Source organism: Bufo gargarizans, chromosome 9, assembly GCF_014858855.1.
Source record: "Bufo gargarizans isolate SCDJY-AF-19 chromosome 9, ASM1485885v1, whole genome shotgun sequence".
Taxonomy (NCBI): Eukaryota; Metazoa; Chordata; class Amphibia; order Anura; family Bufonidae; genus Bufo; species Bufo gargarizans.
This window is the reverse complement of record NC_058088.1, coordinates 187,751,845-187,771,123: the sequence shown is the minus strand read 5'-3', so window position 1 is coordinate 187,771,123 and position 19,279 is coordinate 187,751,845. Positions and strand designations below refer to the sequence as shown.

At 47.1% G+C, this 19,279-nt stretch overlaps 1 protein-coding gene across 4 annotated transcripts in view; it reads right to left on the bottom strand.

Annotated features, from left to right (window-relative positions):
* Positions 1 to 17,566, bottom strand: part of LOC122946141 (glutamate receptor ionotropic, NMDA 1) — an 87,132-nt gene extending 69,566 nt beyond the window's left edge. For all 4 annotated transcript variants that reach the window (XM_044305525.1, XM_044305527.1, XM_044305526.1 and 1 more), the window contains exon 1: positions 17,309 to 17,566. In XM_044305525.1, coding sequence (XP_044161460.1) covers positions 17,309 to 17,566 — 258 coding nt within the window. The remainder of the gene's footprint in view (positions 1 to 17,308) is intronic.
* Between the last annotated feature and the right edge of the window lie 1,713 nt (positions 17,567 to 19,279).

Sequence of the window (19,279 nt, the reverse complement as noted above, 5' to 3'; positions counted from 1 at the left end):
AAGCCATCTAAACTACCGAATGCTAGGTTCAAGTTAACCCAGTTCATCTTGCTTGCTGCAAGGATACATATTGCCTCCCAGTGGCGTACCTCTAATCTGAGCTACCAAACGGTGATTGATAGGGTTAACAGGATCTACCAATACGAACGGATGTCAGCTATCCGCTCCGATACATTTCCCTTATTTGAGAATGTCTGGGAACCTTGGTCATCTTCTCCTCACTCGGCCAACCTTTCGCTCTATTCTGAGCTTTGATAGGTTACGGTATATTACATAAGCAATTATGGGATGGAAGTAAATATGGGCCTTCTTCTTGTTGATCGCCATCCGAGACTTAACTTATGCAATTTTGAACTGCATGACTGCTACCCCTGACCTCTTGACATTTTCTTTATTTTTGATTATTATTATTTTTTTCTTTGTCTTTCTGTTTTTTGTATTATTTGTTTACACCTACTTGACTGGACGCTGCGTCCTTTATTTTATGCACAAGTACTGTGTGCCTTATTATTGTGAAAAACTTTAATAAACATCATTGAAACATAAATCTAACATTTTTCCGCCTACTTCTATTTTCTTGATCTTCAATCATGAGGAAAGCATGATTCAGGGAGTCTATCTGTGCGCCCATTACATTTATCATGGCTGTGCTGTGTGTCTCTGCCGGGCTTCTAGCTGCTCCACCCGATTGCCCAGGGCACGCATATCTTGCCTTAAATTACGTACCTCCTGTATCAGCAGAGCCAGGGCTTGTGACAGCATTTCTTTGAAGAAGGCTTTTGTGAGTGCTTCAGTGTTTCTATGTATTCAGAGTCTCCTACATCCTCCTCCTCTGAATTCCGCTCTGTAACTGCGGGCGCCATCTTGGACGCGCGAGCAGGGGATGATACCGTTCTCTTATTCAGGAATCTATCCATGTCTGCCTGACTTTTCTTCGGTCCTGGAAGTTTCAGGAGCATTCCTGGATCTGTCCCTACCGATTTTTCCCATCTTAGAGCTATGAGTCACGTGCTAAGCAATGAAGCACGGGTACCTATGGAGAGAGCTCTTTCTCAAGCCTCCATCTTAAACAGTGGCTAGGCTCCGCCCCCCGTGAGAGCTTATAGTTAAGCCTGTCCTGGACCTCGGTACCATCCAGGGCAAGGAAGAACATACTAGAGCCTGGTCAGTCTAGTCTGAGACACAAGTGAGGACAGATTTAAAATGTGAGAGCTGACGTTCAATCTGTCCTGGACCTAGGTACCAGCCAGGGCAAGGCAAAAAGAAGGACTTTATCTACTGGAGAAGCAGGCCAGATGAAAAGAGGGAGTATAGAGTCAAAGTCATTGGAGAACTGCTGTCCTAAGAGGACCACCAAATATCCATTGCTTTGTGTTGAGGAGTATTCTTCTGGTGCCTTGGCCATCTGTGTGACTGCACTGCCCACATCGCTTACTTAAAGTGTAAACTTGCAGGATCAGAACTAAGGGTGGGTTTGCATCACGTTTTTCCCAGTCCTGTAAAAAGCATATTTTTTTTTTTTTTACAATGGAACTCTACACTGTATGGCATCAGTCTGGGGCATCTGTTTAACTTATACATTATTTTCTGACATTTACTTTCCACTCTGTTGGTTGCATCGCTTTGCACAAAGTATTACACCCCATGCCTGGATGTTTAACTACAAGCTAGAGAAGTGCAGCGTGACAAAGGAGGAAGACTGCTTTAAAGAGACACTTTAGTCTATCAACTACCTGTGCAGCTGTGAAACCTGTAACATCTGTGGAAAGTGCATTTTATGTACCAACTGCCAGTCCACTGCATGCTAAGGACGGTCCTGATTTGTTTGAATTTTAATTCTCCAGTAAAGAACTGTTGTGCTGCACAACTGCCTCATCACTGCTTCCTGCACCGTTACGCTACAAATTTTTGTGCTGTTATGAACCGGGACCTGGCACTGTGCCTCAAAACTGTCTATGCCAAGGGCACCTCAACTGTCATCAGGCAGTAGAACCTCAGAACTAGAGTGTGTCTTGAAGGAAAGAAAGGTTCACCTTTGCCATCACTGCCCAGTCCAGGCGAGCGACAGAGTGAGTGAGTATGGCGACCTCCATTCCTGCTGCTATCACTCCTATCTTCTCTGCACAGGGCTCCATCAAACACTTGGGTCTCCTCAACAATAAGTAAAATGTATACACTCAAGTTCAGAAAATTTCCAATAGATGCCTTTTTCTCCCAACACAAGCAATAATCCAATTGTTCTTCATCTTCTCCAAGGCTTCCAGATCAATTACAAGGAGTCACGGCTAGGTGCAACTCAACTTTGATTATAAACTCTCATCAGCTAGCTATAAAGTTGTCATCAGAGAAGAGAGATGCAATCCCGAAGGGCACAAGTCACAAGAGCCTAGACAAGGGTTTGTTGGGTGTATCTATAAACTTGCCAAGAGCTGAAGTGGGTGCCGAAAACCCAGCATCTGCTACGTGATAAAGCTCAGATTCCGCCGCCCCAGAAAGTCCTCATTATAGATGACTGCCTGGAGCTGTGGTGTTCATGTAGACAGATTGTGAGTTCTAAACATGCTGCACAAGAAGAAAGGGTTGTCATCCATCCTGAAAGATCTCAGGGCTGTCAGACTGGCTTCAGCTCACCTCCGACCATACCTGCCCAACCACCAAATGCTTGTTCAGTCAAACTACTTATCAAACGTTTATATCAACAAACAGGTTGCAAGGAGCCTCATCCAGAAGATTGGAGCCTCAACTCTACAATTTTTTTGAAAAAGTGATGAAAACCAACTCTGGATGTCACCGCGACAGAGGGAAATACTAAGGTACACAACTTTGCTCTCTGTATCACTCTCACCATGCTCTACTGACAGATGATCTGTCAATTAGTTGGGAAGAGAAGCTAGTGTATTTAAATATTCCCATTTCCTCCATCAGTGCCGAGACTGACCAAGAAGACTCTGGCTATGACTTCTGTCCGCATCTCTATTCTCCCATTCTGTCCCTCACATGGCCTGGTTCTTGCTCCTCGGGTTATTCTTGATGGGCATTTCCAGGGACTGGATCGGTCTTCCAGGCATTCTGGACTTTCTCTTCCAAAAAGGGTTTCCTCTTTGAAGCTGGAAAGGGCAACCTGTTAAACTTAGGATTTCCACTGAGGTTCTTGGCACTATGTTAGTTGCCTGAAAGACTACAACATTTTTACGGAATAGATTCAATAATAATTGAAAGGTGCAGTTCACCACCATCAACGCAAAGTTCCAAAGCAAGGTTTTTATGTTGTCACGGCCTTAAAAAAAATCTCAGTCCAGCATCCATTGTCCTGAACCTTCTTGTGTCTTGTCCACAGTGTTAGCTGTGCTGATGAAACATCAGTTTAATCTATGGGAAGACTCTTCAGGATACCACTGTCAGAGGAGAAGTCTTAACATATAGCCAAAAGACTGATACCTTCAGAAAATCTGAGACCCTGCTTCTTCAACATCAAGGGCTCAATAAAAGCCAGAGAGCAAGTAATACCACTAGCTTGGTGGATCAGGGGAACTACTATGAAGTGCTACAAGCTTTTTCATGTAAGAGCGCACATCACCTGCTCCACCGCTACCTCCTGGACTGAACTGGGGCGTAATCCACTAGAACAAATTGGCAATGCTGCCACATGGTCAACATCTTCACCCTTAATGAAGAATCACAGGCTAGACATTGCCACTTCAGAGGGCACTTGAAATGGCATCTTCTATCCCACCCTCTTGAACACTGCTTGTTAGGCCCCATTCATGCTTGTGCTGCTGTAGGATGTTTAGGAAAATGAAAATTTACTTACCAAAATCGTCATTTCCTGTAGTCCGTAGGCAGCACAACTCACCCTCCCTTCAATAAATTTATAAAAATACACTGGCTCCTTCCTCCTACTCAGCTTTATTGGGTTCATGGTGATTGATTATTTGACTAATCATTACTGCTTATTAAAGTGTCTGTCTAGTTGTACCCAGGGGGCTTTAACCCATTTGTGCTTGAGCTGCCTACGGACTACAGGAAATGAAAATTTAGGTAAGTACATTTTCATTATAGTGTCTCCTCCCATGTCCTGTATATAATATAATACAGTGCACAGTGCAGTATACAGTGCAGTTGCTTCAGTGTGATTATGGGGAGATCTATAAGGCTATGTTCACATTTGCATTAGAGACTCCCCACAAAATCTGCCAAAATTTGAGGCAAGAATAGTGCAGCGTGTCAATGGGGAGTAGAACTGTGTCAGTGGGCTTGGTATACTCTGTCCTAATGGGACACGGCTGTAATGACGAATGCTATAATATGGTGCAGCTGCTTGTTCATTATGTGCAGTAATATAGTGGAGATCGTAGGACTGTGATGGCATGATATAGTACCCCCCCAGATATGCCGCATTTGGGTATTTGGTTGGACAGAGATGTAGATTATCTCCTTCCTCTACATCATATTCATTACTTATTGGGCCTTTTTCGCCTCACGATGAAACTACTAAAATAGTAGACGAGACGCGTCGAGGGTGATGTCTGCGGGCAGTGGCGCTCTTGTCCTGAACATGAGTGCAGTATCCGATGACATTCATCTATATTGACTGAGCGATGTTCCTGGAGATTCACTTACAAAGGTGACATTCTCCGGAATAAATGTTGTACTAGAGCACCCACTGCACTGGCCATATGGTTTTATATGCTTTTTAAACCATGTGTGTGTGTGTATACCGTATTTTTCACCCTATAAGACGCACCTGCCCATAAGACTCACCTGGGTTTTTAGATGAAGAAAATAAGAAAAAATATTTTTCATCACTGCTCAGCTCAGACCCCCAATGTTTAATAAGACCCCCCAATCAGACCTCAGATTAGACCCCCAGTGTTAATAAGGCCCCTATTAAGACCCCCAATCAGACCTCAGATTAGACCCCCAGTGTTAATAAGGCCCCTATTAAGACCCCCAATCAGACCTCATATCAGATTCCCAATTTTTAGAAGAACCCGCAATCAGACCTCATATCAGACCTCCATGTTAGTAAGCCCCCATGTGAAGCAGACCTCAGATCAGGCCTCCATGTAAATAAGTCCCCCAATCAGACCTCAGATCAGACCTCCATGTTAGTAAGCCCCCATGTGAAGCAGACCTCAGATCAGGCCTCCATGTAAATAAGTCCCCCAATCAGACCTCAGATCAGACCTCAATGTCAATAGGCCCCCATTGTTAAGCAGACCTCAGATCAGACCTCCATATTTATAAGACCACCATATTAATCAGACCTCAGATCAGAGAAAAACAAAATAATCTAGCTTGCTTCTCCTGCTCCAGATGCCACTGCTAACATCCAGCTATCTTCCTGGTGTTCCTGCTGCGCTGTGCCCCGAGGCTGTACTGCGTGAGGTCCCATAGTGCGCCAACGTCCTTATGCTGTGCACAGGACACAGCACAGCGAGTGGCCGTAGAAGACCAGGAAGCGGTGAGCCCAGGATGCGTTTGCATTCACCGCTTCCCGATCCTCTTTTGGTGACCCCTGGTCAAAATTACCGTTAAGCAAGTTGAAGATGAATTGATTTCGAAATGGCATAAAGTTAAAGATGAAACACATTTTCCAACATTTTATGCACTGTCAGGGTATTATTTTGGTTTTCTACAATTTTAGGGTGAAAAAAGGAAAGGAGTACCTTGTAAAAGTATGGGAACCCAAGGAGATTTCAGCACTTAGAATACTTTGACCAAGGTCTCAGACCTTAAGTAGCCTCTTAGGGTTAAAGGGGTGTGAGGATTTCCATGGGTGTGAGGATTTTTTGCCGTTCTTCTCTGCAGATCCTCTCACGTTCTGTCAGGTTGGATGGGGTCGTTGGTGGACAGCCATCTTCGGGTCTCTCAAGAGATGCTCCATTGGATTCAGGGCTCTGGCTGGGCCATTCAAGGACATTCACAGAGTTGTCCTAAAGCTGCTCCCATGTTGTCTTGACTGTGTGCTTAGGGTCACTGTCTTTTTGGATGGTGAACCTTCGGCCCAGTCTGAGGTCCAGAGCTCTGGATCAGGTTTTTATTAGGAATAGTTCTGTACTTTCCTCCATTCAGCTTTCTCTTCACCCTGACCAGTCTTCCTGTCCCCCCAGCATGATGCTGCCACCACCATGCTTCACTGTAGGGGTGGTATTGGGCAGGTGATGAGCGGCACCTGGTTTCCTCCAGGCATGATGCTTAGAAATGAGGCCAAAAACTTCAATCTTGTTTTCATCAGACCAGAGAGTCTTGTTACTCACTGTCTGAGGGTACTTTAGCTGCTTTTTTGTAAACACCAGGCGGCTTTCCTGTCTCTTTTAGTGCGGAGAGGCTTCTTTCTGGCCGCTCTGCCATAAAGCCCAGATTGGTGGGTGCTGCAGTGATGGTCGACCTTCTGGAAGTTTCTCCCATCTACACACAGGGTCTTTGGAGCTCAGCCAGAATGACCATTGGGTTCTTGGTCACCTTTCTTACCATGGTCCTTCTCCCAATTAATTAGTTTGGTGGGCGGCCAGCTCTAGGAAGAGTCCTGGTTGTTCCCAACTTCTTCCATGTAAGAATTATGGAGGTCCCTGTGCTCCTAGGAACCTTCAGTGCCATAGACATTTTTTGCCCCCTTCTCCAGGTCTGAGCCTCCATACAATCCTGTCTCTGAGCTCTACAGTCAGTTCTCTCCTCCTCATGGCTTGGTTTCTGCTCTGATCTGCATTGTCAGCTGTGAGACCTTATATAGACAGGGCTGTGTTTTTCCAAATCATGTCCAATCCGCTGAATTTACCACAGGTGACTCCAATCAAGGTGGAGAAGCATCCTAAAGATGATCCAGAGAAATGGGAGGCCCCACAGCAAAATGTCAAGTGTTATAGCAAAGGGTCTGGACTTGTGTCCAGACCAAATTTTAGTTTTTTATTTTGCAATAAATTTGAGTGCAGATTGAGGGGGGAAATTTGATTTATTTATTTTTTATATATTTTTTTAGCACAAGGAGCAACATAACAAAATGTGAAAAAAATTAAAAGGGTCCGAAGATTTTCCACCTTATTTTTGCATAAATGTTTCATGTGCTGCCAGCCCCAGAGCAGAGGAGCGGAGGATAGGAGTAGTAGTGGCTCTGGCTGCAACAGTTATTCCCAGTGGCAATCCTCACAATATGCTCCCTAGTGCCAGGGCAGTGATAGGAGAGTACACCCCTTCTTCCCTCAGGACACACCCTGATGTTGGGGCTTCTGTCTGATGCTAGTTATGAGTGTTTTTTTATTTTAACTAGTGTGAGTATATAGCTTGGCCTGCTCCCCCTCACTCACTGAAGCCATCTGGCACCAGGAGAGAGATAGTGTGTGGACTCTCATTGCAGTCCTTGGTGGCCATTTGGCGCCGGGAGTGGTGTGGAGTGGGCCCAGCATGCATGTTGGCACCTGCTTTCCCAGGATATAATGGAGGCCATTTTGGCACCAAAAAATGAAAGAAATTCAAGCGGGCCCAACATGCATGTGGAACCTACACTTGCTGAATTATATGATAGCCGTTATGGCACATAACAGATAGAATTTAGTGTTAGGAACCCGTCTAACTAGAGATCGCCTTGACGTGCGGCAGACGGGCTCAAATACTTTTGTACAAAATGATTTGCCAAGCATCTCTAACTTATTAGTGTAGCATTTGCAACTGTGACGCAATTTTGTACTTTATTTGGTTTGCAGTGAGCTGCTGCATTGTATGTCTTGTTTAACAGTCTTGTTCTCAGCCATAGCAACGTGCTCCTGCGCTTTGGGATGTGCTGACTGACCCCCTTTTTCCTTTGTAGTTATGAGTGTTGTACAGGTGCAAGGCAGGAGATGTAGGTGCAGTGGCCGGCGAATGGTGCTGGAGTCAGTAACCGGGCCAGATGTACAAAATAAACAAGTCTCTCTTTACTAAAGTGAAGAACAGGAGTTGTAGTACATCCCAAGGTGTCAAAACACAGTTGCTAACTATTCATAGTGTAAATCTTCCCAGATAGTGATGTATGGCTTTAAGCAAGGTTGGGGGTGGTAGTACTCCTCATCCCTATATTTTCAGTATCTCTCTGCAGGATCTAAAGCTATAAGGTTCTTGCAATATTGTCACAGCTGAGGGGGTACAGGATTAAGATATGGCGGGCCAGGACCGCATCAAAGTGTGGAAGGGTGTATTAGCAATGTCCCTGCACTGCAGTAAGGTCACCTTCAGCCTTAAACAGCAAACACCTTACTGACTGACTCCAATGCAGATTTGGGACCTTTTAATTCTTTCCCTCTCTCCCTGGAGAACTGTAAATAGAGATGGTTTTCTTCAAGGAATGAGCACATGTAGCTGCTCTCACTTCCTCAGCTTCCTGCAAGAGAAGCGTCAGGAGTGTTAACCCTGACTGACCCATACAAAACTATGCAGGTGCAATACCATACATCAGAACATCATACAACACGAAGCAATTTGCAAGTACCCTCTTCTGGGTTACTGCACATGTGGATACAATGTTTCCGGCTGCATGATCACTGCTATGCCGCTAGCTGACGCCCTGCCTGACCTACTCACCACCAAACATTTTTATATGTGGTAGAAGTTTCTCTGGCGCTAGTGTGACTGTGAACGGCCGCCAGCACGTCGGGATTATTTATAGGGTTAGCCACTCCTTTTTCGGGTGTGACCACTGGGGTGGCGCTCTAATTGGATTATAGGGGTGTGTTAACTCTACACACCTCCACTGGGTCACCACATCCCCTATTGAGCATTCACGCCCAACCCGCTTATAGCGTCGTATGTTAAAGGGGTTATTCAAAGCCTAAAACATGACCCCCCTGATGATGATGTCTGTATCGTTAGCTTTTTATGGTTTGATTATCAGTTTTTTACTGTGTAGTTTTTTTCTGGACCAATTTGTTTAGTACTTTTCACTTTTTGCCCCATTTTTTCCCCTGATGAACCAGCTACTGGGAAAACGCATTGGGAATATTTAGGGCATTGCGAGGGCGAGATAGGGCAGGCACGGGACCACAGGCCACCCACCATCAGGGTGTTCCTGTGGGTTGAGGCATTAGTTAGGGATATATTAGGGTTTTTTTCCGCCCTAGCACACATTACCTGCCCTCCCTTCTGCATACATTTATATATGTCTGTGTTCTTTTGGTCCATCATGATCGATGTTTGTTACTCTTTAGAGGTATATGAAGTGATTTTATATGAATGTGGTGAATTAAAGTTAAGTTTGAATTCCTAGCTTTCTGTGACTTCTTTGATATATAGCAGGAATTTTCTAGATGAGTATCTAATCAGTATTAAACATTCTAGTTTGATTCAATTACATTATCGCCAATCTGTGTACACAAGGGTTTTAAGACCACATTCCCTTGATCATGGGGGTCCCAGCGGTCAGACCCCCATCAATCAGACACTTATCACCTGTCGTGTCATAGCTGTTGGACCTTTTCACATTTTCTATCCTTAAAGGTTTTCTTTGGGTGTAAAAAAAATTGAATTAAAATAAAAAATCGGGCCCAAAATATGTGTCAAACTAAAATAGAAATGCTTGCCTGTTAAAGGGCCAGTGTCCACTTCTCTAGTTCTCCTCTATCCACAGGATCAGGGGGATAACTAAGTGATCCGTGGGGGTCTGAACGCTGGAGCCCCCACTGATCCCCCTTCTTGACTGAGTGACAGGTGGAGCATATCCCCTGCCTCTCCATCCATTCTCTATGGGGTTGCCGGAGATGGCGGAGTACAGCGCTGGCTAATTCCAGTGGTCCCAAAGAGAATGAATGGAGAAGCAGGGCGTATGTGTGGCCTGTCACACCATCAGAAAGGGGGAACAGGACCCGTTCCTGGGATCAGTGGGGGGTCGCAGAATCGGATCCCACTAATCATATAGTTATGCCCTATGGTGTGGAGAGGATAACTTGAAAACCCTGCACAACCCCTTTAAATCCTCCACCACCAATATCTCTTTACATGGCAGCAGTGATGCCTGTAAATACGTAATATCATCGCTGCCGCCATGTAAACCGTACGTGTCAATACTGGAGAATGTGACGCACTGTAAAGAACCTTTTGGGCATAAGTCCAACCCCCTTTGCAGGTCACAACCTTTAACAAAGCCCAAGCAAAGGCGCTAGAGGAGCAACGTGAGCAAAGGGCAGAAACGGAGGATCACAACTGAAACAGAGGCATTAGGGTCGCCTGAGGCAGGATGATAGTGGGGATCCTGGAGCAGGGGTAACTGGAGAAGAGGCAATATTAGCAGTGCATTGAGAGTGGGGGCATTTATGGGGGTGCACCTAAAGCAGAGGCAATTAGGGGGGCAACTGGAAAAGATGCAATATTAGGGGTGCATTTAGAGGGAGGCATTGGGGGACATCTGGAGTTGGGGCACTTATGAGGGTGCACCTAAAGCACAGGCATTAGGGTCGCCTGAGGCAGGGTAATAGTGGTGATCATGGAGCAGAGGTATTAGGGGGTCAACTGGAGAAGAGGCAATATTAGGAGTGCATTTAGAGTGGGGGCATCTAGAGCTGGGGCATTTATGGGGGTGCAACTAAAGCGGAGGCATTAGGGTCGCCTGAGGCAGGGTAATAGTGGGGATCCTGGAGCAGGGGTATTAGGGGGGCAACTGGAGAAGAGGCAATATTAGAAGTGCATTTAGTGGGGAGAGTGGGGGCATTGGGGGGCATCTGAAGCTGTGGCACTAATAGGGGTGCACCTAAAGCAGAGGCATTGGGGAGACCTAGAACAGAGTCCCCCAATGCCACTCTGAACTCTGCAGAGAGCAGCAAACATTCATAGATCTGTGTCTGTTATACACAAATCCCCTGTTTCCCCCTTACAGCCTCCTACAGCTCACTACTGTCACACACCTGAGACATCAGCCCAGCCCCGCAGAGGAGTCCTTCTCTCCAGCAGCCAGTTTTCTGACAGCAGGGAGGGCAGGAGGATGGCCAGACATGTTCTCTCCTCCTTCACAGCCAGCAGCCCCAGAAGTTTAGAAGATACAGCGGGGCCTCCTGTACACCAGTGCGATACTGCCACCTAGTGGTTACAATAATTATCTCTCCTGGCAAACGAGAGAAATAATTACTCCTCCATCCTATCTCCGGGTGCAGGAGACTGGGGGCCTACCGAGGAATCCCCCACATCCCCGGTGGGACAGTCCTAGCCTGGTTTCAGCAAGCTCTCTGGGTACAATGGGTCCAGCGAGCACGCTGATAACCTCTAGTAAAGCTGGATCCAGAGGGCTCCAGCAGGTTGTTCTCTGTCGGCAGTGGCGTTGCTACAGGGGGGAAATTGCCCCCCCCCCAGGTTATTCCTTGCCCCCCAGGGTGCCCCCCCCCCCCCCCCCGCTGATTACCCAAGGCAGCTGTGCTGCCTCTTGAGCCCCAATGGCCGGCGAATACTAATGAGCGCTTCTATTATGGAAGCGCTCATTAGTACCGAAGGACCACGAAGCGGTGAACGCTCTGTACTTACTGCTTCCTGGTCCTCGGCTGTCGTCTGTGCAGGGCTGCGCACAGCGTGAGGGCGCTCTGTGACCTCACGCTGTGCGCGCCAGTTCAGAGCACAGCCGACGGAGGAGGAAGAAAATTGCGGGTGGCGCCCAGGAGCAGGAGAGGTAAGTGTTTTTTTATTTTATAAAAATGAGGCTGCTGGGGGCATAATGGTGGCTAATGAGAGGCATAATGGGGGCTAATTAGACTATTAGAGGCAAAATGGGGGCTAAAGAGGCATATGGGCTGACAATGGGGGCTAATAAGAGGCAGCATAATGGGGCTAATAAGAGGCATAAGAGCTTATAATGGGGGATAATGAGGCATATGGGGTGATGAGAGGCATAATGGGGGCTAATGAGGCATATGGGGGCTAATAAGTGGCATAAGGGCTTATAATGGGGCTAATGAAGCATAAGGGCTGATATGGGGTCTAATGAGAGGCATGGGTGCTAGATATGGGCTAATGAGAGGCATGATGAGGGCTAATGAGAGGCATAAGGGCTGATATAGGGGCTAATGAGAGGCATAATGGGGGCTAATGAGAGGCATAATAACAGTGTCATCCACAGATGCCCCATAACACTGTGTAATCCACAGATGCCCCCATAACAGTGTGTCTTCCACAGATCCCCCATAACAGTGCGCCTGCGCACTGAGGAGAGACAAAAAGTAGGGGAAAGAATCAGCGGAAGCAAGCAGAGGACGGCACAGCAGACGACTGAATAGCTTCTTTTGTAAGTAAATTGTTTTATTATAAATGTATCCCTGCAGACCGCAATACTCTCGTATTTTGTAATCTTATTTATATATACTTATTTAGTTTTTTTCAGTATTATGATTAAGTGGTGAAAATTAAAAAGAGTAAAAGAGGAGTGGACTACAACTCCCAGCATGTCCAGGATGTTATTATGAAACACAAGTTGACATTTCAGGGAGAGGTTATAAGAGGAGAGAACTACAACTCCCAGCATGCACAGACTGTTATTATACAGAATCAGTGGATATCATAAGAGGAGAGAACTACAACTTCCAGCACGCACAGACTGTTATTAAAGGGCATCAGTAAACATTACGTGGAGAGGGATACAGTAGGACAAAACTACAACTCCCAGTATTAGGATGTTATGGCCAATACCAGGACACCACTCACCTCTCCTCCAGGCACACACAATAGTTCATCCCCACCTAGTTTCACTACATTTTCCTCTCCACCACTGAGCTCCATCTCCTTGCCCTGATCACATAATGATGACATCATTACAGGTCCTTCAGCTGTAAAACTACTGACTCTGTACGGCTGCCCTGACTGCAGGCTAATGACGTCACTGCAGGTCCTTCAGCTGTAAAACAATTGACTCTGTACTACTGCCCTGGTCACATGATGACATAATCACAGGTCCTTCAGCTGTAAAACTACTAACTCTATATGGCTGCCCTGATCCCATGCTGATGACATCATCACAGGTCCTTCTGCACAGCTAGCTATGCAAGTGTAATTGGGGGCAGTGCTTTCCTGCAGGGCCGGGCCCCCTTCCACCATGGGCCCCATAGCAGCCGCGGAGGTACGCCACTGCTCACTAATTTTATTGTCTGACATGGACCCCACAGATGTTCACCACTGCCACCCCTGGATTTTACCAGTCATATCGTTCATACATTTTTTTTTTACAATTTTCAGGTCCCATGGAAAAAACCTCAGGTTATGCTTGCCCGAATAAACTGAGGCCACTAATTACCCTCCCGATGGAATACTTTCCTAAATATCTGCATCCCAGATATGAATTTATTAATAGATGAATTTTTAAAAAGTTCTTATGTTCATCGTTTCATGTTTTATGACTGTCCTGCCACATAAAGCTGTTAATTATCGGGATATGGGCAGGATCTCGAATAACTGAGTCGTTCCAATACACTAAGCGGTTTTCTGAAACTTCAATGCTAATGACCTATCCTCAGGATAGGCCCCAGTATCTGATCAGCGGGGGTCCGACACCCGGGACCCACACCGATCAGCTGTTTGAGAAGGTAGCAGCGCTCCTGTGAGTGCCGCAGCCTTCTGCAGCTTTTTCTAGGCTGAGTGACGTCATGTTCATCTGTCACATGGCCCCATAGAAATGAATGGGGCTGGGCGCAATACCAAGCATGACCACTATACAATGTACGGCGCTGTGCTTGGTGAGCTGTGAGAAGGCCGTGGCACTCACAAGAACGCCGGTGCCTTCTCAAACAGCTGATCAGTGGGGGTCCCGGGTGTCAGACCGCCACCAATCAGATACTGATAACCTATCAGCCGAATAGAGCGCCACCATGGTGGTCACGCCCACAAAAGGATGGGTTAACCCTATAAGTAATCCCAATGGGCTGGCGGACGTACACGAGCAGGTCAGGCGGAGGCTGTAACTAGCGGCACTGATCCTGCAGCTGGAAACACTGCAATCCCAGAAGAGGGTGCTGGTAAATTATTTTGTGTTGTATGATGTTCTGATGTATAGTATTGCACCTGCATAGCTTTGTATGGATCAGTCGGGGTTAACAATTTCGACTCTGCCCTTGTAGGAAGCTAGATGATGGACTTAGGTCCACTCCTAGTTCGCTCCAGTGTTTGCTGAGGAAGTGAGAGGAGCTCACTGCTTGGCGTGCATCCAGAAAACCATCTCTACAGTTCTCCAGGACCCCCGCCGATCTGATTGAGGATAGGCCATCAATATTAAATGCCTGGAAAACCCCTTTAAGGCCGATGGAGACTTTACTGCAGCGAGAGGGACATTGCTAAGACAAGTCACAGTCTGGTCCACCATATCTCAGTCCTGTAGCCCTCAGCTGGGAATTATAGTCAAGTTTGCAAGAACCTTACTGTCTGCATAGATTCTGCAGAGAAAGACTTTGGAGAGATAGAAGGAAGGAGTACTACAACCCCCATCCTGGCTTATATCCATAGATCGCTATCTGGGAGGATTTGCGCTAGAAATTGTTAGAAACTGTGTTTTGACACTGTTGGATGTACTACAACTCCTATTCTGCACTCTAGTAAAAAGAGACGTTTATTTCCTACATCTGGCCTGGGTTCTGACTTCAGCACCATTCGCCGGCCACTGCACCCAACATCTCCTGACTTGTACACCACACCAAGGTCCAACCTCAACTACCATCAGGCAGGAGCCCAACATCAGGGTGTGCCCTAAGAGAAGAAAGGGTGTGCCCTCCTATCACTGCCCCTGCCCTCAGGATAAGTCTTCAATATCTGATTGGTGGTGGTCCGACACCCGGGACTCCAGCATTCCTGTGGGCACCGCGGCCTTCTCTCTGCTCACCAAGCACAGCGCCGTACATTGTATAGTGGCCGTGCTTGGTATTGCAGCTCAGTCTCATTCACTTCTATGGGGCTGAGCTTCTCCTAGGCCACGTGACCGATGAGTGTGACGCCACTGGCCTAGAAAAAGCAGGGAGAAGGCCGTGGCACTCACGGGAGCGCAAATGCCTTCTCAAACAGCGGCGGGGGTCCCGGCTGTCGGCCCCCCACTGATCAGATACTGATGACCTATCCTGAGGGGAGGTCATCAGAATAAATATCTTGGAAAACCCTTTTAATGTAAGTCTGATCCTAAACCAGCCACAGACAGGAGGCACGGATCGTCACTGCATGTGCCCTTTGCCCCGCGCACCCTGGCGCGCCCCATGGGTGGCATTCATCTCGGCGGTATCAGACATTGACACCACATTATAGCATTTCGTTCACCGCACACTCAATAGAAGGAATTCCCTTCTGAGGAGACGGTAATGGACGCCTGGGGAGCCGGGAAGACAATTGAGTGGATTTCATTAGGAAGCATTACCAGATGTCAGGAAATTTACTGACGATAAGATCAAAGGACATTTCTACCAATCAGTCTGACACCTCTCATCACCATGTGCTGGGGTTGTCACAGGACGACAGGTCACTGCCCCTCACATGAGCATCCTGAAGTACTCTGTGCTGCTGGGAGGACCCCCGCTCATACTGCTGTCAGAATGTCAGTTCCAACACATCTTCTTTCTCCTCCTAATATAATGACACTGAACTCTACCAATGAAGCTCTCCCCTCTCCTGAAATACTCTGTGCTGCTGAGTGACCCTGCTCAGATAGATAATCGATAGGAGATAGACAGACAGACAGACAGATGTACACAGCCGTGTCTCTTTCTGTGGTGTGGCGCACTCTCCATCCACTTGTCGCAGGGCCCCCGCCATACACTGCACAGGCTCCGGGGTCCAGTCATTCATGTTTGGAGAAGTCGCACCCTTTCCCCATCCAGTGATATGAACCTCGCATTCAGAGCTTCCTATGGGGTGAGCAGGGACCTGATGCGACATTCTCCGCGACCGCCGCGGGTGTTGCCGCTCCCCTAGCACAGGAGACACACTCAGCGCTGCTGTGCAGGGATCCGGCTGCAATGCGGAGGAAGGAGAGTCATTGGGATTCAGTGAGGAGAGCGGAGGAGGAGTGTGATACAGCCTTCCATACAGGTGCTCCTACAGGTAGACTACATTCCCCAGCATGACTTTGGCTGGCAGGGTATGCTGAGGGTTGTAGTTCCACCACAGGCTGCCATCCAGTAATACACCAAGTAAAACCAACATTCAGTAAAACCAACAAGAATCAGGATGAGAAGCTTCAGGCGCCTCCAGGATTGAAGGGAGGGGATGTATAGCCATGTATATGGTGGAATTAACCCTCCAGACACTGCGGGGCTGGTGGTCTGATGCTTACAGAAGAGCTGTACACCAGACAATGGGGGCTGTTAGACTGAGTTCACACTTCAGGTATTTGGTCAGTTATTTCCATCAGTTATTGTGAGCCGAAACCAGGTGCAGGTCAAAAACACAGAAGAGGTGCAGATCTGTCCATTATACTGATCTCTGTGCTTCACTTCTTCACTTACTGAAGTGTGAACTCGGCCCTAATCTGAAATACTGAGGATAGTCCATAGTCCTCATACACATATATCTAATGTGGTGTATACTGAGGATAGTCCATAGTCCTCATACACATATATCTAATGTGGTATATACTGAGGATAGTCCATAGTCCTCATACACATATATCTAATGTGTTGTATATTCAGGATAGTCCATAGTCCTCATACACATATATCTAATGTGATGTATACTGAGGATAGTCCATAGTCCTCATACACATATATCTAATGTGATGTATACTGAGGATAGTCCATAGTCCTCATACACATATATCTAATGTGTTGTATACTGAGGATAGTCCATAGTCCTCATACACATATATCTAATGTGGTGTATACTGAGGATAGTCCATAGTCTTCATACACATATATCTAATGTGGTGTATACTGAGGATAGTCCATAGTCCTCATACACATATATCTAATGTGATGTATACTGAGGATAGTCCATAGTCCTCATACACATATATCTAATGTGGTATATACTGAGGATAGTCCATAGTCCTCATACACATATATCTAATGTGGTGTATACTGAGGATAGTCCATAGTCCTCATACACATATATCTAATGTGGTATATACTGAGGATAGTCCATAGTCCTCATACACATATATCTAATGTGATGTATATTGAGGATAGTCCATAGTCCTCATACACATATGTCTAATGTGGTGTATACTGAGGATAGTCCATAGTCCTTATACACATATATCTAATGTGGTGTATACTGAGGATAGTCCATAGACCTGATATATACATAGTCATTAGCCTCCAATGATTTGGTTGCCTACGTGATGCCCATAACCACTATTGTCTGGACTTCCACCCAATGCCCATTCCCTGCCCACCCTTACCTGGCTGGAGATGAGGTCCTCACATACAGACAGTGCCATCTGGATGGCGTTGGGTCTGTGGGTGACTGAGGTGGCGTTGAGCTGGATCTTCCAAGTGCCATGTCTCTTGTTGGCCTGGTTCACTGCCTCTCTAAATATCTGTTCATGTTTTTTGGTGCTCAGAACCGCCCCAATATTCACAATTTTGGGGTCACATCCGGCTCTGGCAAACGAGAACAAGAATAGAACGGCCAAAAGGAAGAGGCGCATTCTGTCCATGGATTTTGCACACCCCGGTTGAGCCAACGTCCTGAATTTGGGGGGCTCCCCAGCTCCAAACAGGGTGAAGCTGAGATGCCACAGTCTGGGAGAAACCTTGGTTTTCTGCAAGATGGAGGGGTGGGCTGTGGGTGGAGGAATGGTAGGAAATGATGAGCCGAGGTCCTGATCATCCACAGGAGAGGAGACCATGCATAAATGTTCTTTCTATGTGGAGATCTTCCTTACTGATGATTAGTCTTGGTTACTCCTCATCCAGATCTCAGGTGTCTCCAAGGAGGTGATGTGAGATGTCAGTGGTGAGGTCTACAGATGGTTGGCATGGACAGGTGACGTTGTGAGGAGTTTGATGGGGTGTGAAGATGATATTAGGGGTGACGGTGGCAGGGACAAAATGCTGGGGTGCTATGAGGGATGGTCACACCAGGGTTGTTGGAGAAGACCTCTGTCCTTCTGCCTCCAGAGCCTTCATCCTATGGAGGGGGCTGCCGACGGCTGCTGTCCTTGGTGCTGAAATGAGAGCTGCGGCTGATTCCCTCTCCTCTGCAATGACACAGTCTCCACCAATGGAGAGGAGGGGGGTCTCTCTCCCAAATAACAAACCCACCCACAGACCCGCTGCTACATTAACCCCTTCTGCGCCAGCTGTCATTGCTGCGTTCCTCTCCATTGTCTTAAACAGTGGAGAATATTCGGGTCAATGGGTAATTGGAACAAGTGTTTGTGATTCTCATCTTCTCCTTTCACCTCCAAAGCAGGGCTGGTTTTAATTCAATGGAGCACAGTGTTATATTGCATCATATTGACCCCCGGCATCCAGGCCGGAGGGGACGCAGACCTATCTGCCCAATGTCCGCACAATCTCGCCTGGTTAACCCTTGCCATGCTCAGTGTTGGATCGCAGTGTGTACAGATGAGTACATGGGTGTAGGGGCTGCACCGTGAGCTAAAGATGGACGTTGTCAGATACAAGAGTCTTTAATGGGGGGCTGCGGGTGGGTACAGTCCTGAGGACGGCCACCTACCCACTTCTGTGGTAGAGGAAGCCCTGGGCTGCATCACTGGTGGGTCTGAAGAACATGTGTGCAGCACAGAGTATATTATCCCTATAGACAAGGGAATTCGGTACTAAAGGGGGGTTCTTCTTTTACAGCCACTAGTGGAGGTCTCAGGGCTTAGACCACAAGCCACCTGCCAGTGATTTCCTGACAGTCCTTAGAAAGGACTGTCTTTGTTACTGATGTAGGCAGAGCCTTGTGTGTCCTTTGTGGGTGTTATGGGGGCACTGTGGAGGTCACTGTTATGGGGGCACTGTGGAGGTCACTGTTATGGGGCACTGTGGATGGCATTGTTATGGGGGCACTGTGGTTGTCACTGTTATGGGGGCACTGTGGATGTTACTGTTATGGGGGCACTGTGGATGTCACTGCTATGGGGACACTGTGAATGTCACTGTTATGGGGGCACTGTGGATGGCACTGTTATGGGAACACTGTGGATGTCACTGTTATAGGGACACTGTGGATGGCATTGTTATGGGGGCACTGTGGATGTCACTGTTATAGTGGCGCTGTGGATGTCACTGTTATAGTGGCGCTGTGGATGTCACCATTATGGAGGCACTGTGGATGTCTCTGTTATGGGGGCACTGTGGATGGCATTGTTATGCAGGCACTGTGGATGTCACTGTTATGGGGGCACTGTGGTTGTCAC